Source organism: Platalea leucorodia (assembly GCF_965183815.1).
Source record: "Platalea leucorodia genome assembly, chromosome: 4".
Taxonomy (NCBI): Eukaryota; Metazoa; Chordata; class Aves; order Pelecaniformes; family Threskiornithidae; genus Platalea; species Platalea leucorodia.
In genome coordinates, this window is record NC_138826.1 from 100,559,981 (window position 1) to 100,583,318 (window position 23,338).

A 23,338-nucleotide genomic window follows, 5' to 3' on the forward strand; every position below is an offset into this window, starting at 1 on the left:
GCATTCCCTTTTTCCTGATAGCTCCTAGGTTTCTTCCCCTCTAACCCCAAAGTTCATTTTAGGAGTACTAAGTCTTATAGTACAATTCTTGTTGACTTTGTGCAGTAGTTCAGGATAAAAACTTTATCCGTACACAACTGACAATTATGGTGTTGGTAATAATTCTATTTTAACGTGTAACTTACAGAGTACTCGCAAAACCAAGTATCACCCCATCACAAGATGCAGAAGACAATAAATAACATAAAAAGGACATGAAAATTCTAACAGATTAATCAAGTTTTCTTAACTAAAATCTCAACCTGCAGTAGGCAAAAGTCTGCCTTGGCCAAGTGAAGGAAGCTCTTTTGCTAGACAGAACTCACTGGGAAGCAGAGAGGTCAAATTAGGCAACTATAGCCTGCAAGCATCTACAGCTCTCCTTCCAAATATTTTAATTAATATTTACCTGAATTTTTTTTGTCCAAGGAACAGATAAATCATTACTGAAAATGCAGAGCCAGGCGTGAAAGGCTCCATATTTGCATAGTTAGTCCAGTATGATTCTCGGTTACCCACCGAAAACCTAACGTTACGTAGTATACTGTCATGACAAGCTATGATACACTCAGGTGTTGTTTTGGTTTTTAAATATTTTTTGATCTTCACATACACTTAAAGAATTGCAAAAGTGGTACAGAAATATGTACATGTGACAGTTATCATCAAAATAGTTCATGTTTTCCGTGAGATTAAAGTAAAACTATATTGTTCAGTGCTTAATCATTGTTGGCTGAAATTGAAAGACAAGTTTACTAATAATAGCCTTCCACAATGCATGGCTCAGGACTAGAAATCAAACTAGCTTGGGCAGAAAATGCATTCTGCCCTTTGGGAGGAAAGAGACTCCAGAAGAGCATTTTACAATGACCTATCTGGCAATTTCACAAGCAAGGTCCATCTGTCTTAAATTCAAGAATGATCATAACGGTAGAAAGCATTGGGGAATTTCTGGTTTTAGAAAGGGAATGTGGGGATATAAGGTTAATTTTTTTTTTAAATCTAGACCAAATCAACTCCTATTTCCTACTATATTTATACAAAAAACCCTGGAAAAAGACCACTTATAGGTATACAGTGACTATGTCAACATTAGCAGGCAGTGCAGCAAAACAGAAACAAGTTTGTAGAGCAACACAGTCGGTACTGGGAATGTGCCTATGGTCCTGCCATTTGGAAGGAGGTGTTACTTAGGACTAGCGCTGCTCTCAGTTCAGTTTACACAGTCCGAGAGTGGTCTGTGAGGCAAATCAGAGCAAAGTTAGGTAGGGACAATGGGGAGAGTTTCTTCAAAAGTGCGCTCTTGGTCTAAATGCTAAGGTAGGTTCACTCAAGTAGTTCATTCACACACACATATTATATAGATATGTAAAAAATGGCCTTTATCATAATGAACCCCAACATGTTATAAGCTACCCATATCACCAGAATTTTTTAAGAGAGTGTTAGTACAAAGAAACATTTTTGTTGCTGTTCTAAAATGCAATACTTTGCAAAACAACGTTCAATTTGACTACATATACTTTTAGAAAAAACGGAGCAGAGTTTTGAAGTAATGTTGGATTTTACCATTATAGCCTTGGAAATGGAGTGTCTTTTCATTGCAACTAGTTATTTAAGAAATTTCTGAAACAATCTGATAATTTCAAAATAAATGATCCTCCTAGAAAGTATTAAAACTTTTTTTTTTCTTAAAGACTTGCTTTAAACTACTGAATTTCTCATGGAATTGAATACTGATATCCTAGTAGTTCTAAAATGATTAACAGGAGAGTTGGAACCTGAAAACTGGCATTCAACATACTGTGCATTATCTATTTTAAAGAAACATTGTGTAATCTACACAGTAATCACTATAATTTCTAAAAGCTGTTTATCCTTATTTCAAAATCTTGCTTTTTTAGACTGGAAGCTTTTTAAGGTAAAGCTAATTAATAATAACTAATAATATAATTAATATGGGTTATTAAACTTAAATGTGGTTATGAGGTATTATTACACGATGCATTCATTTCTGTCTTTTGACCTACCTATTTCATTACATTAATATCCACACCTTCATTACAAAATTCAACCACTGCTCTTGAAGAACTCACACGCCTTGCTAGGGGAAGTCAGAAATTCTTATATGGATTTTCTACTCAGACATAATACAGAAAGTATGATTCATTTCCAGGTCTATTGATTAGCCTGCAGGCCTGTCAAAATGCTTAGATTCAGGGAGACAGACTGTACTTACAATTCAGGCAGAACTAACTCCCGCAGAGATCTTTTTCTTCTCATCTTTCTATAAACTTAGATAGTCTAATTTAATATCTCTGAGAGCTAAATTAACGAAGTCTGATTTTCCCTAACTCTGTATTCTACAGTCTATATACAGTGGTCAGTAACAAACACCGCAAATCCTTCAACTAAGGCCTTAACAACAGTATGACTTTTCTTACCCAGCTGCTTGGTTTTATGACACTACCTATTTCTGAAATACTTAGCATTTTGTCAGATTTTGCAGAAACTGGCTAAAAGATTCAACAGACATTGGTACAAACACATACATAGAAGATAAGCTTTCCTGCCTTAGGAAGTTATGGTAAAAATTAAACACAGTAGGGCTTTACAACACTGAAGAAACACCTACAACCAAATTCACCTTGCCATTCTCATCCTGTCCTCCTGACCCAGCCATCACATATGCAGAATTTGTTGATCTGGAGCTCACTTAAGCTCAGAGAAAAGACATTGCTCCACAGCTGTGTCATTGATATTGTAGTCAATTTTAATTAAATGAAAATATATCCATTGTTAGTACTGGCAATTCTTTTAGCCATTTTTTTATTTCATTGGTGATTTTTCCCAACAATCCAAAGAAGTTGTTCTAAATCTATGCAGTGTGGTATATTAAAGGATTAGTATGATAAGAATTTGCATTTTTTTTGTTCACATTAATTAATGCATACCATAGAAGCAAGTATAATATAAATTTTCATTTTACCATTCACCACCTAATGAAATTTACATAGGCAAATAAAATCATTAAAAAATAAACAAAAATCCCAACTAAACCAGGCTTAAAAATTTTAGAAGAAAAATAACCTAGTAATGATTTAACTTTATGAGAGAATCACCACTAAAACCAGCATTTAGTATTTGTAATTCCATGCTTGACAGCTAACACTGGCACTTCAATTCATCATATGAGGGTCAATGCACTTTAAAATACCCTCTAGAAAGCAGGCAGATAGAGCAACCACTTTATGGCTGGAGAAAAAAAAAAACAACAAATGAATGCTCTATTTGAGATCACACTTGTGGGAGGCCAGACCTGTGCTTTGATTATGTGGCCACATTACGTCCACATTAGGAATATATTATCCCCTTATTACAGGCAGACAGTTTATTTGGATAATTGAGACAGATGGAGGCAGCAGCTATAGTTAAGTCTCCCTCCTTTTTTAACTATATGCATTCCCAATAGCAATTAAACAGCATGTTATTTCTCATTAACAAAATAACTTTAATGATTTAAATTTTAATCTGAATTTAATTTTAATTGCAGTGCAACCCTGATCATGAAGCTACTAAAATAAAGAAATTACAGTTTTAAGAAGAACTGTCTTAAGTCATTTGGTGTAGCAGTTATACAAAATCAGAGTGCTAATGAGAAAGACTTACACAAAGATCACCTCCTTTGAGGTGAATACTGATGCTGCTCTCCACAGCAAATTAACTGTTCACTTGGAGAATAAATTTGAAAATTTGACCCTAAGCATGACAAAGGTCTGCTCTTCCAAGGCTGTTGGTCCTCACAGGCCTGAACTTGTCCAGCAACTTAAATTGCTCTAGTTGATAATTACTGTAACTTTTTCAAATCTGAATTTCTGTGACTTCCAAATTCCAGACAGACAATGTTCCCCCAAAAAGAAAGTGTTCAGATAGAGATTAATTCAGTGAAATACCGTGAGTTCCGTATTGTACAAATGAGAGTATACTATAACAAATTTATACATGCTAAGGGCAAAAAAACCCCTCAGTTTTCTCTGTTTGTATCAAAGCACCAAAACGCTTTTATAGCAACAGTAGAAGACGTTGACCCAGTTAGATAAAGTTTCAGTTGCTGAAGCAGGAAGCAACAGCCCTTTTTTAGAAATAGGAATGCTATGTGTCCTTATGTATCTGCAGTTGTGCATATTATAAAGGAGCAACAACATATTGTGAAAATGCAGAAGTATACAGATGTCATCTGCATATTTCTTATGAATGCAGTTCGGATTTGAAGTTTTGTTCTTGTTTCAAAAGCAGACTTCAAGGTATCAAAACTTTATATAAAATACAATGGAAATTCTACAACACATTATGCACAAAGATGCAATAAAAAGTTAATTGTTATATGTGACACCTTGGGTTTGGTTCTATTTTATCATGTGGCACAAATTCAAGTGCCTTAATAAAAATCTATTACATCAACACTATTCACTTTACTAACTAAACTTATCTTCCCCCCTTCGCCCCCGCCCCCCAGGATGACTAGTTAATTGAACAAGATTTCTTCCCATAATCCCAAACTACTGGCCTTTCTCAATTTTAACTTTTATTTTTTTATTTACACAGAATAGTCAGGATGGACACTCTGCACTGGAACAATACCCGGTGGACAGAGTTAAAATTCCCTAGTTCAATCTTTTCAAAGCAGAGTAACAAACTCTGAAGCCTTTCTTCTTTATTCTCATTGGACTGCGCCATTTTGAAACTAAGCTTTAAATAAGGAGAAAAAGTTATGCAACATCTTAAAAGTGCTAAATGAGGAGTTAGTAGCCATGTTCTCTGATGGCTACTCGCACCAAGAGGAATTAAACTGAAAGTCATAAAATATAAATTCATTTTATGATACAATGAATACCTTTTAAATGAACAGCTGGAAGAGAAGCATCTGAAGACAATACAAGTCTGAAATCTAAGGGCACTGTCTCTTTGTCAGAAAAGCAATATTACAGCAGTACTAACTGATACAGCATATCATTTTGGAGTTTAATTTCTTTCACTGACACCTCAAACTATGCACAGTTTTACAGCTATTTTTTAAATATGAGAACAAAAAAAAAAAAAAAACAAACAAAACAGAAGCCACAAAACCACAACACATTCAGAAGATTATTATTTACGTTTCTATGAGCTATTAAGTAGTAGAGTTTGCTCCATATATAGGACCGAGGCTCAGTCCACAAAAACAAAGACATCATAAGTATTTTCTGCTTAATCCATCAGAACCCACACAGGAAAAACAACACTTTTACAGTATATCAAGAAGCATTAAATTGTAATCCTGAAAAACAAATTTCTAAAATAAGTGAAAAGAATTAATTTAAAACAAGATTTTAAAAGTGATTTAAGTGAGAACTCCATAATACATATACATACACTATAAACATGACATAGAAAAAAAAAAAAAAACACAAAACAAAAACAAACAAAAAACCAGTAAGGCACAAGTTCCAACTCCATATCTTATCCAAAAATACTGTTCCTGCTCCCTGGTTCTTACCCCTGAACTCTCTGTCAGAAATCTCTGTTCCATTCCACAAGGGAATACTGTGGATAAGGTATGGATTGTGATGATATGACATGTATACCAAGAGAAAAAACATTTGGCACTGTGAGAACCATGCTCCTGTAAGAGTCGGCGTGAAAAGAAATCCTGCCTATGGATATTGAAGGTAGATGTGGGGTTTTTTACATAACTGGCTTTATAGACAGAGAAAAACCAATCAGATCTGTCTCAGATCTTCAGTAAAGCACATGATGTGGCTTCACACGAAATTAGTGAAGTGGGAAACAAGAGAGATCAGTGTAAGAATTTATACAATTGGAAAAGGACAGACTAACAGATGCATCAAACAGGTCTTGTTAAAATGAGAAACTTCATGCTAGGTGCAGATTAAGAGTAGTACCATGTGAGTCAGTCTTTAATTATATTCAGTATTATCAGTTCTTTTGTGATCAGTCAAGACTGATTCACTGTAATGCCAGAACTTTCCAGGAGAGGTATTTCCAATAAATACATAAGTACTATTTATTGCACAAATTTTACAAACGCTCAGTGAAACCCTGCAAAATGAGTACAGATAAGGGCACACATATTTAGGAATGATGTAGTTAAAGTTAAGTAATTATAGAGAAAAATCTGAGATGACAACCACAAGAATGAACAGTTACTTTCTAAGAGAAGACTAAAAGATCCAATCCTATAGTCTTACAAAAAGACCAAGAACATACAAAACTGCTTAATAAATGTATATAACACAGTGCTGAAAACTGACAGGAAGATCACTTAAGAAGAAAAGGCAACACACATATCATCTAATATAGGGCTGGAAATTATAAGGCTTTGACCTATCAGGGAAATTAGGCTTTGAATCAGCCCTGCAGTACTAGTAGGATTAAAAAAAAAAAAAAACAAAAAACAAAACAAACAAACAAACAAAAAAAACAAAAACAAAAAAACCAAACAAACCACAAACAACTCCCCAGACACACTCACAAACTTTCCTAATTTTGAATCATAGAATCATAGAATCGTCAAGGTTGGAAAAGACCCTTAAGATCATCGAGTCCAACCGTTAACCTATCACTGCCAAGTCCATCTATACCATGCCCTCGAGCACCACATCTATCCGTTCTTTAAATACCTCCAGGGATGGAGACTCAACCACTTCCCTGGGCAGCCTGGTCCAATGCTTGACCACCCTTTCAGTGAAGAAGTTTTTCCTAATATCCAACCTAAACCTCCCCTGGCGCAGCTTGAGGCCGTTCCCTCTCATCCTATCGCTTGTCACTAGGGAGAAGAGGCCGAACCCCACCTCGCTACAACCTCCTTTCAGGTAGTTGTAGACAGCAAGAAGGTCTCCCCTCAGCCTCCTCTTCTCCAGACTAAACAACCCCAGCTCCCTCAGCCGCTCCTCATAAGACTTGTGCTCTAGACCCTTCACCAGCTTCGTTGCCCTTCTTTGGACACGCTCCAGCACCTCGATGTCCTTCTTGGAGTGAGGAGCCCAAAACTGAACCCAGTACTCGAGGTGCGGCCTCACCAATGCTGAGTACAGGGGCACCATCACCTCCCTGGTCCTGCTGGCCACACTGTTCTTGATACAAGCCAGGATGCCATTGGCCTTCTTGGCTCCCTGGGCACACTGCTGGCTCATGTTCAGCTGGCTGTCAGCCAACACCCCCAGGTCCTTTTCTGCCAGGCAGCTCTCCAGCCACTCCTCCCCCAGCCTGTAGCGTTGCATGGGGTTGTTGTGACCCAAGTGCAGGACTTGGCACTCAGCCTTGTTGAATCTCATACAGCTGGCCCATCGATCCAGCCTGTCCAGGTCCCTCTGCAGGGCCTTCCTACCCTCCAGCAGATCGACACTTCCACCCAACTTGGTGTCATCTGCAAACTTACTGAGGGTGCACTCAATCCCCTCATCCAGATCATCAGTGAAGATGTTGAACAGGACCAGTCCCAACACTGAGCCCTGGGGAACACCAATCGTGACCGGCCGCCAACTGAATTTGACTCCATTCACCACCACTCTCTGGGCTCGGCCGTCCAGCCAGTTTTTAACCCAGCGCAGAGTGCACCCATCCAAGCTGTGTGCAGCCAGCTTCTCCAGGAGAATGCTGTGGGAGACAGTGTCAAAAGCCTTACTAAAGTCCAAGTAGAGAACATCCACAGCCTTCCCCTCATCCACTAAGTGGGTCACCTTGTCATAGAAGGAGACCAGGTTACTGAAACAGGATCTCCCTTTCACAAACCCATGCTGGCTGGGCCTGATCCCTCGGTTGTCCCACACATGCTGCATAATGGCACTCAAGATGATCTGCTCCATGACCTTGCCCAGCACCGAGGTCAGGCTGACAGGCCTGTAGTTCCCCGAATCCTCCTTCCGACCTTCTTGTAGAGGGGTGTCACGTTTGCTAGCTTCCAGTCATCCATTGAAACAGACCTTGATCAGCTTTTGAAATAATACCATGAGAAGTCTTTTCCCTTACATGAAAATAATTTCCTTCTTGCTTTAAGGATACACAAAGTATGTACACCTATTTGTTGAAACAAATCAAAGTACCAAATTTGACACAATTCCAATGGAATTCTCTTGTTACTCACTTTTATAGAAGACCTATATTTGGCTATCTAGTAGCTTATTTTGTTCACTGCTTGGAGACTCCAGCTGCTAACACTGTTGACTTGTGGCTTCCCAAGTAAAAAGCCATAAGATCTGAAAGTATCCTATTCCAAGATACCAGGCTACAGTTCTTCAGCAGGTATAACTTTCAAGTTTTCCAGTACTAGTACAGCTAACCAGGCAAGCTGCCTGGAAGACGAGAGTTCCACATGGATTTTGTTTAGAGGATTTTACTACAAAATACAGGAACTTGAAATTGAGATGCAGGAGAAGAAAAAAAACAAAAACCAAAACAAAACAATTTTCAACACTTATATTCCTTATATGAAATTGAGCTATTTTTTATATTGATCTATATTAGTCATCAAAAAGCTCTGTGTACATACTACCCATTTCAGCAGGTGCATGGAAATCTGATGTAGATTTTTTCTCTCCTGGGACTGCACTATCCTGAATGTTTAATGTTTCAATGTTTACTATCATTAAATGTGTACTGCATTCTTCTTTTTTTTTTTTTTTTTTTTACTTTTTAATTCAATTTCAATACATCCATTATTTGGTATGTAGTATAGTAGCTTGTTTATGAGTATGTATGAGAGAAAATTGTCTGAGTATTATATTTGCATTCCTCCAGAGTTAGAAGAGTCAAAAAAAAGAGATTCCGGATGTTGTGTGCACATTGTTTCTCCTTTTACAAAACCTTAACTAGCAGCCAGGGAAAATAACAAGTCCTAGTCCAGGTAAATGAGATGTGAAAATGTAAAACAGCTAGATGAAAAGGCAGTATATTTCAACATATGCATATACCTGAAGGCCAAACACCAAATAACTTCAAAGTGCACTAATCCTTCAGAAACATATTGCTTCCAGTGTCTTATTGTCATTACAAAGTGAAAATTGTATTTTATAAGAGAGGTTTATACCTATAAAGTCCTTAGTTATTAATGCAGGTACATCAATGACAGCTACTTTAAAGCTCCATTTGCATCAAGTGACATGAAGCCATCACAAAACAAATTAAAATTGAATAAAAATGCATTTACAATTGTTACTGTGACATTACAAGTGGAAAATGTTCCCACACTACTTGATAATCATTACACATACTACTAAAAACTAGTGTTAGATATATTTTATTACAATGAGGTGTTGCTTTAAGAGACCTTAAAGGGCATAATTTCCCTCTATCCAACTATGAAGCTATAAATATTTTCAAACCGTGTAAGGCTGTTTTCCCCACTAAACCTACAGTCTGTTTGGCAGCTGTTAAATTTTATTCTGTTCCAGATCAATTTTAAAGTCATTACAGTCATAAAAATTTATCATCTTTTGATTAAAAGTTTTGTTTGTACATTTCCAGTCAACTTTCTAAGTTGCCTTTCAGATTGCAACCTTCTGAAGCAAAAAACCAACCTTCACATGTGCCCAGCACAGTAAAAATCTAACCAAGTACTTGTGAGTGCTGTTAAGAGTATATATCCTGTATTTCACCTTTTATTTAAAAAAAAGGCAAAACAAAAAACCACCACAAAAACGTCTCCCTAAGTGGATATGACTGTCCAATTTTGTTCCTCCTTCCATCTCACAGAAAATGAATGCATTGAATAGACTAGATGCACATAGACCATTAGAACAAATAACGAATGGACTGAATTTTCCTTTGAAGTTATTACTTCCTTTCACAAATAACAGACTCTACAATATGAAAGAATTTGAAGGGGAAGTCATTTTGCAGTTTCGCACTTACCTCTCTGAAATTTTGTTAGTATTTTATATCAAAATTACATAGAATTACTGAATGGCAACAATTAAACAAGAACATATTTTGTGATTACTGAGATTTAGTCAACCTAAAGCTTTAAAAATCACAATTTATTCTTCCACTAATAATATTCTATGCACAGTATAAAGGAAGTGGCAAAAGAGAATTAAAAAAAAAAAAAAAAAAAAAAAGGCAAACCACAACAACCCAGTAACTTACCCGCAAGGCTTCAATTACAAGGTCTCGTGCTTCTAGTTCTCCTTCCATTATACTCAAAAGCATTCGCAATTCTGGCTTGCTCAAGTTATCCACATCAAACTCTCTTTTCTGTAAGAAACAAAACACTGATGAACACACTAACTAATTATGGGTTCCTCAAATATCTAACTGCCAGAAGTTGAGATGGTTTTATTTGTAGTATATAAAGTCGAAATTAATAGCAAATCGTCTGATCCTTTTTATTTAAAGTGAAGAAATTAAAAGCATGACATTGTTTCAAATCCTATACTGTTGCAAGGAATCAATACTGCAAAGTCTCGTGAATGCTAAGGGTGAAATGGTAAAGAAACTAACTTTGTTAGTTTCCCATATGCAACCTCACAGAAACTGAAACAATTCAGCAGACCTGAAATAGCACATCGGGGATGAAGGCAAGAGAGGGTGAAAGAACCTAAACCACAGCGCACCTAATCCAGTGTAACCTGTGCCTCACTTGCAAACAACAACCAAGTCATCACAGTATACTGGGCTGAATGTGAATTTCTGAAGCACAACTTGTGAAAATACATGACATCTTATCTGTATGCTTTATTTGCAGTGACATTTGTGTGGCTGGAGGGTACAGTTCAGGTTTAAGAGGCACTGACAAACAACAGTTCATAGCAACAATATCTTCTCAGTCCACAGTTACCAAGATCAGCGTAAGTCTCACTTCCACCCCTAGCAAGACAGGAGAACAAGTTCATACTGATGAATAAGATCCCTGAGCACATGCACAAACACTGTATGCTGCGAATATCAGTATGGTTTCTGTAAAACCAAATCCACCTCAGGAACTGCTACAGTTCTGTAACAATGTCAATAGACACATGGGAAAAGGGGATCCACTGGACACTAATATATTTGTATTTTCAAGAAGTTTTGGACAAGGTTTTATATCAAATATTATTACAGAAACTCCCATCCAACAGTATTGGCTGAAAAGACACTTCATGGATAGGAAGCAAACACTATGGGTAACAACAGCTTTTCAAGATGGAGACAGGTAAGCAGCGGGGCACCTCTGGGACCAGCTGTATTCATCTTCTTTATCAATAACCTGGAAAAAAGACAGGGAAGTGACAGGGACATCTACCTCATGTGGGAGTTAGCACATAATTCCTCGCTTACAAGGTTAACATCCTCATTTTGCCGCTATATAAAACCCTGGTAAACCCACATCTCAAGTACTGCATAAAGCCCTCATCTAAAGGTATAGAATTGCCTAACTAACAGGATGAAGAGAGAAGGAGTAACTACTACATGAGGAAAGACTACAAGGCTGGAAGTCTTGATTTTGGAGGCGGGGTACGGGGAATGTTATTAATATTTACAAAATCACAAAGGTAGCAGATACGATTATTACAAATCTCTTGGTCACCAATATCCACAATGCTAACACAAGTAGACGCTTAGTGAAATTAGAAGGGGATTATTTAAGGGAGAGAAAACAATATTTATTCCATGTGCTAGATTCAGCTGAGCAGTTTGATTTCCAATACTCTATTCACTGCAAGGGAAATACTAGAGTCCTTGCTATGATGTAGATGTGTCTCCTAGCAAAGCCCTGAGATGCAGACACTCAGCTATCTTCAGTATGAAGTAATCAGTTGCCAAATTAGCTGAACTGTGTATCTGGATATACTGTCTGTTTTCCCTGAAGGACATAAAATCTGAGAGTTCGGCTACCCAGGAGCTTAACTTCATTGCAGGAAAATCCAGTAAAAATTAAAGCAAGTACCATTTCTGCTTTCTCAAGGCAAGAGAAGGGCAAAACAGTTGTTCTTCCCTCAGGCTAGAAGGCCATAGATCAAAACTACCCAAAAGCTATAACTGTATTAGATTTACTCTGTCTTCCATTTTTACTTTGTAGTTAAAACACTGAGAAGTGCACAAATGGCTAGTGAGAACTGTATGCCAGAACTTTAGCTATTTGCATTCAATGTACATTGGATTGAACTTCTTCATTTATGTGAAAAACATGGATCAACAAGACGAGCAATGATTTCTATTAAGCATAACTGTTTCAGAGACAGGGCCATCCACTCTAACCAAAATTTCTAGACGGAACAATAGTTATCCTCTATTTTTGCTGCCTGGGTCAGCTATTCCTCTAATCCAAAAGACACCTCTTACCCTCCAGGTCAACGGATCAAGAAAAGCAACTGGTTTCTCTGAAGGCTTTTTCCTAACGTACACTGCACCAGCCTCTCACAGTGGCTCACAATTCTATACAGCACCCACCAATCTATAGACATGTATAAAGTGAAAAGTTACTAAACGTATACAGTTCCTCATATAATTACATGATCCTACTCTTTTCTCCAAGTCAGTAAATTCAGCTTGTCAGGAGGTATAACACAGGGCAGCTCTTTGTCAAAAGACTCGTTGTACATCACAGGTGAAACTTCTTTTCTGCAGTCTTCCACAAGACATAAATGAAAACACTCTTACATTCTTAACAAACTGGAGGCATTCTTCAACATACGTGATTCAATTATGAGCTTTTTTAACTAAGCATCTGATCAAGCAATTAAAGTAAGTTTTGCTCAAGCATGCACCCGGAACTAGAACATATGAAAAGACAGTAATAACAAGCAATTAAAAGTGCTCTCTTCTAATTTATAGTTAGATATAAATAAACATTAAAAAATGTTAATAGAAAGACATACCAACAAGATACGCAACTTAGTTTTTATATTTTTCATTTTAAAAACTTGAAACAAGAACTAGCAAAACCACTTCATATATGAACAATTCTAGCATATCAGACTAAAAACCCACTTAGCCGAGCATCCTGTCTCCAGCAGCAGCCAATAATGGATGCCTTGAAATCAGTACCAGAGCAGGACAAGCACATAATGATACTTCCCAGAAATACTCTCCCAGCCTCCAGCAATTTTCAGCTTATGCACCTTCTGAGCCAGAAATTATGATTTTGCATGTAGTAGCCCTTGGCTGACACACCTGTTGTGAATTTGCCCCATTGCTTCTTGAATCTCTATGTAATTTTAACATCCACAACATTCCACAGCACAACTACACATTTTATGAAGAACCACCACCTTTGCTGTCAGTCTGCCATCAGCTACTTTTGTTTGATGCCTTCTGACTTATTAAGCACAGAAAACATAATCTATTATTACCCACACTCTATCAGACAATTCTTCACACACATAAAAAGAACAAACAAAATTTCCCAAAACTGATGTCCAAAATCAACCAGAAGAGGCACACAAACAGAAAAAGCGAAATAAAGAATTTAAGAGCTTTTTAGGATGAAAGAAAAGCCCATCATTTTTCAAGTCTTGTTTATGAATAATTCTATGTCCACTGAGGCTTTCTCATCATAGCTTTATCTGACAAATTCCAAAACTGGAATGACCACTTTTTTCCAGTACTTTAAGGACATCTTAGATTTGTTCACTATGGATAAGCAACCTTGAATCCCCTCACACAGGGTAAGAGTGTGCATGGCAGTTGCTGAAGAAGTTAGCACACCTTCTCCCCATGCACATCTCTGAATCAGCACTTATGGAGCTGTAACGTAGCTTACCCTAGCTGGACCAAAATATATAGTTTAATATGTATGAGATTTAATACATTCTCAAGCATAGTTGTAAAAATATTTTTAAGATTTGAGTAGATAAAGCATATGATGAAATAAAACTATCCTTCCTCTAACTCCCTGCCATCTTCTGGGGATCAACATGTCAGTCACGGCAAGCTTGCCTGAAGTTTTTGTTCAGATGGAGCACTGTTTGCCTAAATCATAGAGAAAACTGTTGTTTAGATCTAGAAAAGCAATCTTCCTAACATCTTCCAGTGGAGCAATAAGTCTTAGATCTCCAGAAAATAAAGACTGCATTAGTAGCTCATGGCTTATGCGTCATCTGGGGTTTAGCTACAATACCTCTGGTAAAGTGCCAAGCTGTAACAATTTAACCAACAATTTAACAACTGTGCAACCAAGCCATCCATTATATTGGTTTTATAACAGAGATACATGAATATGTTGCCCCAGGGTGACATTTGGCATACGCAACCAAAACACAAGAGAATTTTTTTCTCTACCTCTTTTGGATTTTAAAATGTCTGGTTTATTTGATTTATAAGAATAAAGTACCTGAAAGAGACTACAACTTCCATCCTGTATGTCTCTAAAACTCCACGTTATTTTTCAGATCAGTTTTGTAAGGGGTGTGTGTTGCCTGGCAGCAAGTGCACTGACAATAGAGTAAACAGCTAATTAGCTAAAACTCGTTCAACTACCTGTGTATGCATCACAAAAAGAGTACAGGCAAAATGATAACCTGCATTGCTAAAGATTAAAAGAAACTCTACCATGAACCAAAAGAAGACAAAAGCATCTCTTCTGAACAAGAGAAGGGTGACTTAGGACAGTCATTTTCCCACCTCCATCACCTTTGGAAAAGACAGAAAGAGAATGAAATTGGAAGGTCACCAAGAGGCACGGAAACAGAAGGACTCTTTCCCACATGCATAGCTATTTAGAGCAGAGATGGTAAAAGTCTTTAGGGTTAAATTTATCCCACCACCCTCCCTCCAAAAAAAAAAAAAAAAAAAAAAAAAATCCTTGTGAGGGATTGGCAGTGCCAATAGTTTGGTTTTGGTGACCTAGCCCAGTTGATAGTACTGGCAACTTCAGGAGCTAAGAGTGCTGTTCATTGTACTACCACAGCAGCTGCTGCACACTCTGCTGCCTTCAGCAGAGGTCTGAATAGGTAAAGTATAAAAGCCAAAGCTTTGTACTTTCCTTAAGCAGAACAGAGGCAAAAAAAGAAGTTAGCTGAGGATTAATCACAAATGACCATGGAAAACAAGCTCCTTCCTGCTCAGAAAGCAGCTACATACCCTTTTAAAAGATGGAGCTGGGTAGTAACTCAGGACTTGGGAAAGAAACCTGTGGGGCATAATTGAGGGCTGAAGTGGAAAGACTGGGGGGGAGAAGTATAAAAATGGTGTACAGGAAAGCACATAGGGAAAACATAGGGAAAAGCTGTCAAAAAAAAAGAAAAAAAAAAAGAGTCCTTTCAGAAGGGAATGGAAAGGTACATATCTGCATTTGTTACATACTTTATATTGAGTTCCATTAAATATACACAAGAATCCTCTTCAGGATTCACAAAGCAGACTTCCCAGATGAGGTTCTAAAAATAAAAAAGGTTTGCTATTACTTATTAGACTGTACAAAGTAAACCTTTAATATCATGATGGCCTCACATCTGTCAGACCCATGAAACAACTACACCAGGGAAACACAACCCTGATTCATACATTTTACAACATCAAGTATGTCCCCCAGGTACAAGTCATCTGACCAAGTATAAAGATCTGTTTTGACTAATCCTATTTAGTTGTCTACACAGAAGTATCTAGTGCAATTTGAAATCTCTGGGGGATCAGAGATACCTTTCTGGGACAGGTAGATATGATACAGGACTTAGGAGAATCATTGATGCCATCTGGACTGGTAGTGGGCGGCCAGCTGGGATACCCCACAGTATCACATATGGACCACGAAAGGAAGCCCTCAAGATAGGACTAAGGCACCTAAAGGTAGGTGTGAGCTATGTAAGCTAGGTACCTAATGTCCCTTTATTTTCAATGGAGGACTGATCAGCCTAGTCAAAACAGCCAAGAAAGCTATTCAGCTAACCAGCCACCAGAACTCATGGCTCTGCTGACTGTATTGGTCAGATTTCCACTGACTGTAATAGGAGATTAAACACTATGCATACACGTAGACACCTAAATTTAAGGGTCTTGAACCCCATCCATACCTCTAAGAGTCAGCTGCCTAAGTCACTTCACTCAAAAACAGAGAAGCTCACAAACATGCTTCTAAGACAAGTTATTCCTTCTAACCACTTACTTCACTCCACCAACTATAAAAGGAAGTTTCAGGACCTAGCTCAACATAAACATGGGTATGTGGTCAAATGAATCCTAACCCTTTTCTAATAAGGAAAACTCTGCAAACAGAGAGGGTATTAAATTAAGTGGTTATAATATCCATACAGTATTCAGGAATACTTCGGGGAAAACCACAATTTATTGCTTTGGCTTGTTCTTTAGTCTGAAATGAAGATAAGAGTCTGTGACCCCATGCTTCTCCAGAAATTATCTGATGCAAAAATACATGTCCATTTCCCACCCCATCCAAGATGAACTTAAGAAGTAAGATGTGACCTGTAGGAATGTTCTTGGCAACAGAAACAAATATAAAGGCAGAGAAATATCTTTCAAGGAAAAGCAATGCTGTGGAACTTGCTCCTCAACTAAGACCAAGTTTCTTGCTGAAGAGAATATCATCTGATGTTAACATCCAGGACTTACATAAAATTTCACACAGTCATATCTGAGGGATCATGAGGGGACCGTACATGCATTTAATTACGCCCATCCATTATCTTACTGACTTTTATTGGGTTGTTCGCCACATGAAGTTACCTGCTTATTCTGCTTTCCTCTTCCCCAAGCACAGCTCCCTTGCTTTCTGGGTTTTTCAAAGGTTTTCTTTAAAAGGTATGGGGGAAGTTTTCTTTAGTTGCTGTGGGTTTTTTTGGCTTGAGCTAACTGCAAAACTTTTAACAGCTTCAACATTAACGATAAATATACCTCGAAACTGGGAAATTTATTTTGGAAACAAAATAAACAGCCCCCGACCCCTCCAAAATTAGTAAGACACTGACCTTTACACACACACAGATATTGTCATAGCTGTTAAAACATGTTTGCAATCTATTAACAGGCACAAAGGTACTTAGTCACTTTTTATTTCAGCGCAGGTTATGTATCTAAGTCTTTTTTTTATGGCTCTAGCCCCATAACTCTTCAATAACCATGTTTAAACACTTACTTAAATTTAACAGGTAATTTCTATTCAGAAAGTTGCTTTCAGATAAGTCACTTCTAAGGCAATTAGTATATGATTAGATCCAGATAGCGGTACACATTGTTGAAGCAATCTTTAGAAGCTTTCCAGAAGCCATCTTTAAGTCTTCCAGAATTTTACACCTCACCCTGTGCTACAATAGAACCAAAAAATCAATGCCCAAGAAAGCTTTAATTCACATACTGTAGAGGCAATACCTCTTCCCTAAGCCTACCTGACACCTTCCTGTTTACATATTCAAGGATTACATAGGTATTGTAAATCAACTGATCCCTTTCTTGGGTAGGAGTGGGTGTGGAGGCAAACCTCAAACTGTTGTCTTCCTGAGCTCTTTCCTTCCTGTCCCAATTTCCATCTCTATTCCTATCTTGCTGTATCACCTCTGAGGCCAAAGCAACACTTATTCACGTGAAGTCAAAGCAGTTGGGAAAACAACAGGACATACTGCATCCTACAGATTTGCACCTCCATGCCACTGTCACACATCCAGCTCACAGCATTGCCCCTCTGCACTTCACCTTTAATGACAGACAGTGTGACAAGTCCACATTTGGCAGAGCAAGGAACATTTACGAAGTGGACTGCATTCAACAGCTTTCTTTTCTTATCCCCCAGGACATTCACAAGGGAAGAGAGGCTGTGCTGCAGGTTGTGGAGTAGAAGGCACAGAAAAGGCAATGCTGTAGTTTGGGGTAGGGGGAGGAGAGGCAGAAAGGAGGTTTGAATTACATCACTGCAAGATGGATCGAGACCAATATCTCATCACAGAGGAGCAGCAGGACTAAGACAGAACTGTGCTGTCTCTGCATCTCACCTACGTGTTCGAACACCACAACAGCATTGTGCATCTGACTAGATGAAAATAACTTCTCTGAAAAATAATGCTACACTGAGAACTTGTATTCAGATGAGGACAGTGATAGTTAATCAAAGTCCTTTTGCAAGTGACCATTTTCCAGGATGTAGTCCCTAATAAGAGGTATAGCCTTTGCTTTTCAAGGGTTATGGTCTCTTTTTCTGCTACTTGCAATATTTTTCAGATAAGAATCTTTCCAGCTGATCTAAATCAGCCTGTATAATTGATCTGATCAAACCATTATTTAGCATTTCACTATATTGACCAGAATGGCAGTTCTACTACAAGCGCTCTTGCAGATCAATAGATACTAAGCTAACCATAAAATCCTACACAACATCACCACAACGTGTCACGGAATTTCTCTCCATTTATCAATTTTTTTTAATATTGACAGTTTTTTCTGTAGCGCAACTTTTTTGTACTGTTATGTGACCCACAGCAACCCAGACTGATCCTTTTGGGTATGCACACGTCATTCGCGATGGAATTTTGACCGATGAAGACAGCAGCAAAATCCCCACTCACTTTAGAGGAGTCAAGATTCCACTCTACCAATATCCTCTATATATACAGCTTTACAGACAGCGGAATGTACTATCTTTCAGACAAAAATAATGTTTATGCTTTTGATTACTGGCCAAGCAAAATCAAACCCAGAAATTTTACTGAATAATCTTAACAAACTTCGTGTTTGATATAACAGGCTTTTCACAGGCTTTGTTAAAGCCACACTGAAGCTGTAACGTGTGACAAGCCAGCCCTCTATGCGCAGCAGGCTGATGTTCAATGTTTCAACAAAAAGACTGTCAAATTGGATTATTTCTTGCTATTATATAATCATTATTGGTAGACATTATGCAGATGGAAGTCATTCAAAGATGTTTTAAAATACACACATATGTTTCCTCTCAATTCTAGTCCAAATTGCACCAACACAATTTCACTGGCTTCATGCAATCAAGCTGTGCAGGTAGGAAAAAGGACCAGAACCACTCCCCTGCCATTTTTCCTTGTCATCCTTACCACTATAAAAATACCAATATTTTGTGGGAAAGAAGTGGTGGTCTTTGCTCCATCCAAGGAACCTCAGAATGACAAGATTACCGGCTTTGCTCCTAAATGTAACACAGTACAGAACAGTCTAGGCTTTTTCAGTCAAATTCCCTGGTGAATGTAAAAACTGGAAGGAGAGCACTTTTAATCCTTTTCTACAGTGCTTCTAAAAGCAGAAAAAAAGTCTTTTTTTCCAGTGATGTTACTGATAGTGTACCAAGATGCAATAACAGCATTTCATATGAAGAAACCCTACTGTACCATCCTGTGTTATACATCTCCTGCTTACACCATAAAATTTACACATTAACATATTATTATTACAAATACTGTTCTTACAGTTTTTTACTGCACCATTTGTGCAATCAGGATTTCGAGAACTAAAAAAAAAAAGGAAAAAATCTAAAACTGTACTGAAAACAATATTTCATTATGACTTGAAGTTTAGCGTGACTTACAAGATAGTCACCTGGATGCTTACTGTCATCCTAAAAGTAAGCAAGATGATCCAACTCATAATTCTGTATCTTGAGTTTAAAGACAGAAAATAAGCTATTCATATTAACCCTTCAAAAGGAATTTTGGAGTATTGGTATTGTATAAATATTTAAAAAAAAAAAATCTTTTCATTGCACAGAGGAGTTCTTTTTACTTTCCTGTATGACATATAAAATGAAATCAACAATACAATGTTTATATTGGCAAAGAAAAAAAAGGTGAAAAGGAATATTAAATATTTAATGACTGAAGGCAAATTAAAAATAAAAGTAATAATTTAAAAAAATATTTTGTTATTGCTTAAGTATAGCTATTACTTTTGTTAGGGAGCAACACACACAAGTTATTTCTTAGCATCTCTTCAGTTTAAAAAAAAAAAGAAATATTTTAAAAGCAATGCAGAGCTATCGCTCCTACCTTTCACGAGAACACCAAATTGCATGAGTGGCTTACACTGCACTGCCTAACAGGACAATAGTAGAGTGCTACTTGATTGCGAGCTACTCATTTGAGTTTTTAAAACTGAAACTTGAGGCAGTAATAATATGAGTATACTAAAGAATTTAGTATAAATATTTTTATTCAAATCTAGGGCTTTAAAGTATTTAACAGTCTGCTTTTATGAATTCTTACCTTAATATTCATTTATGTCATGGTTACGTCATTGTTTTAAAAGACAGTGATGTTAAAAATATTCACTGTGTAAGGTTTACTTTTTTTAAGTAAAACTCAATTTCCACAACACTGCAGAAGTTAAAACACGCAAGGAAGATTAAACGCACAGTTGGAACAGGGTTTCAGATAAGAATTAGTGCCTGTTTGAAAGAAAACAAAATAATAAAAAAAATGCCAGCAACAACCTGAATTTCACAGAAGCTAGCGTCCCCTCCCTTCGGGGGCCATCACCTTCCGAAACGATCCCAAGCAAAACGAGCACCACAGCGGTTTTACTGCCCTCAACTTTGCACGTCCCCAGGAGGCCGAGCACTTACGGCCCGATTTTGGACTTGGCCACCCCGCTCTCACGAAGGCTGTCAGTCAACCAGGCGGTGAACACGGGCTGACGAGCCCCGGTCGCTCCCCAGGCAGGTTTGACCACGGCAGGGCTGGGATGCGCCGGGCGAGGGAGAGCTGGCGGGCGGAGCGGGGTCTGCCGCTGCGCGGCGGAGGAGCCGGGGGCCCACCAAAGGAGCAGGCCGCCGGCGGGGGTGAACCCCTGCTCCCCGGCCAGGGGCTCGGGCCGCTCAGCGGGGGAGAGGCGCCCACCGCTCGCCGAGGGGAGCGCAGCCTCCGCCCGACGCCGTTATAACCGGCTGGCACCGCACCGCGTCCCTCCACCTCCCCGGGCGCCTCACCCACCCGCAGAGAAGCCGCGCCGGGAGGGGGGGTTCGGCTCGGCTTTTGGGGATATTTTAAGCGGGGAGCCAGATGCCGCCCCTGGGGCGCAGGTCCGGGCAGTGGAGACGTCTCCACTCACCGGCGCCCGGGGCGGAGGGGAAGGGACGCTGCCCCGGTGCCGAAAACGCCACACGGGAGGGAGGGAGGAAGGAAGGAAAGAGAGAAGGAAGGAAGAAGGGAAGGAGGGAGAAAGCAAGCTCCTTGCGGGCCCGGCAAAGGGTTAAAGATCAACATTTCCCCGCGCCCTGGCCTGACAGGTCCCACCGCCCCGGCCGCTGTCACCACCTCAGCCCGCCCGAAGAGACGGGGCGCAGCCGTGGCAAGCGGCGGGAAAAGGGGGGTGGGTGTGAGAGAGGCGAGACCGGGGAGCCGACCCCCCCGTCCGTGCCCCCTCACGGGCGCCGCACGCCCACCCCGCGCCGGGGCAGCGGGAAGGAACAATGGGGAGAGAACCCGCCGCCCCCGTCGAGGGGAAGAGGAAGGCCGGCAGGGAGGGAGACCCCGCGCCCCTCTCTCCTCTCCCCCGGGGCGGGACGGGGCTCGGCTGCGACGGGTCCCGCAGCCGAGCCCCGTCCCGCCCCGGGGGAGAAGGAGGGCGGAGGGACGGAGCGGGGGAGGCAGGTCTCCAAGCGCCGCTTCGTCCCATCCCCGCAGGGAGCCCTCCTCGCCCCGGCCGGGTCGAACCCCCCTCTCCCGCCAAGCCGGTTACCGCTGCCGTGGCCGCCGAGTCCTCCCGTCCGCCAGAGCCCGGCTCGCCGCTCGCGCCCTCCGTCGCCATCTTCCCGCTGTAACGGCTCCGGCGCGGAAAGCGGCGCGGAGCCGAGTGGCGGCAGCCGCCGCCGCTAGGCGCTTAACCCCCTCCCCGCCGGCAGCGAGCCCACCGGGAGAGGGGGCGCTTAACCCCTCCGGCGCCGCGCAGGCGGGGCTGCCGAAGCCGAGCCGCCCCCTTCGCCGGCCGAGGCGAGCGACTCCCGCCGGCGGGCGCTCGGCTTTCCCCACCCACCCCCTCCCCGTCCGCCATAAGGCGGCCCGGAGCCAGGCGGAGGAGGGGGAGCGGGACCCCGCCGCGGGCTGCCGGCGCGCAATGGTGGCTGAGGGGAGCGCCCCCGCCACCGCGCTGCCCGGGCCCCACGCAGGCACCGCTCTCCTCCCTTCCCTCCCCCGTGGCTTGGGAGCAGGAGGGTGAAAGGAAAGGCTAGGGACGTGGTGGGAAAACAAGGGTTTTTACAGTGGGCTTGGCTCACCTGATCGGTGAGGTCCTTAAACCAGCTGAAACCTTTGAGGGAAGGGTATCTCTTTGCCTCTTTCCTTCTGGGGGTGCTGACAGAGGGAGCCACCTCTCCCTCCCCGTCCCCCGTTGAAGGGGCTGGGGGAGGACATTTCTGCCACCACCCCTTGCTTACTGGCTTATTTTCAGGGCAAAGTGGCTTCCGAGCCTGTGGGAGGGTGGGCCTTCATCCAGGCCCAACGCACCAGGCCCAACGCTTCAGTGCCTCTCAGCCCCAGCCCTGGAGCCCAGCCTGGCCTGGGACCGCCCTTTGCCGTTCCCAAAGCCAAAGCCTGTCCTGACTCCTCCAGAGGAAGGTTCGGGCTGCGGACCTGAACCCGCTACCACGCAGGCTAAACGTTCCCCCACAGGAGCGCCCCTCTGTCTGTGCCGCACTGCCTGCCTCCCAGGGATGCCTCTGAAGGTCTTGCCCCGCTGCTTTCCCACCGCAACGGGAGCCTGCCTGGTGAGCTATACACCGAAACCAAATCCAAATGTACCCTCCTCTGGAACCACTTTACAGCCGTAATAAGCTGAATTTGCAACACAGTTTACTCTGCAGCCACATACAACTTCCACAGCAGCAGGCTGCTCTGAGCCTTGCCAGTCTCCTCCGTTCATAGGGCTGCTTCAGGTCTAAGTTCACGCTGAACTCCCTTGGCACCGCAACCAGACAGAAATGGGCCAAAGCCTTCCCTTGATCAAAGACAGCAAATCTTCTAAGCATGCTATACCTAAGGATGTAAGTAAAAACATGCATGAACTTTTTCCCCTCTACATTACTGGAAGGGGAACCGATGAGCAATTAGTAGAATAAACTCTAACTGTAACATAAATGTACCCTGAACAGAGTGAGCAGAAGGCAGTGTATAGGATCTGTTACAGGGCACATAGAATCCAGTCGAACAGATGCTTTCTGGGTTTAGGGTTTGTTTTTCCTTAAAAATCATCTACCTCCCCTCCTACTCAAGCTTTACACTTTTTATAACTACAGTGAGTGCTCCCATCCTTTCCACCGCCGAAGCTGAGAAACTCCATTGATGACACAGAGCCTAAAACAACTTGTTTTTCTCAGTTCCCAGAACTCTAATACCATTTAATTGGTTTTAGGATATATTGTTGC

At 40.8% G+C, this 23,338-nt stretch overlaps 1 protein-coding gene across 1 annotated transcript in view; it reads right to left on the reverse strand.

Annotated features, from left to right (window-relative positions):
• Positions 1–21,726, reverse strand: part of CTTNBP2 (cortactin binding protein 2) — a gene marked incomplete at its 5' end in the record, with an annotated part of 88,791 nt that extends 67,065 nt beyond the window's left edge. Inside the window, 2 exons of the mRNA XM_082309718.1 lie at positions 10,183–10,290; positions 21,658–21,726. Of these exons, the coding sequence (XP_082165844.1) occupies positions 10,183–10,290; positions 21,658–21,726 (177 nt within the window). The remainder of the gene's footprint in view (positions 1–10,182; positions 10,291–21,657) is intronic.
• Between the last annotated feature and the right edge of the window lie 1,612 nt (positions 21,727–23,338).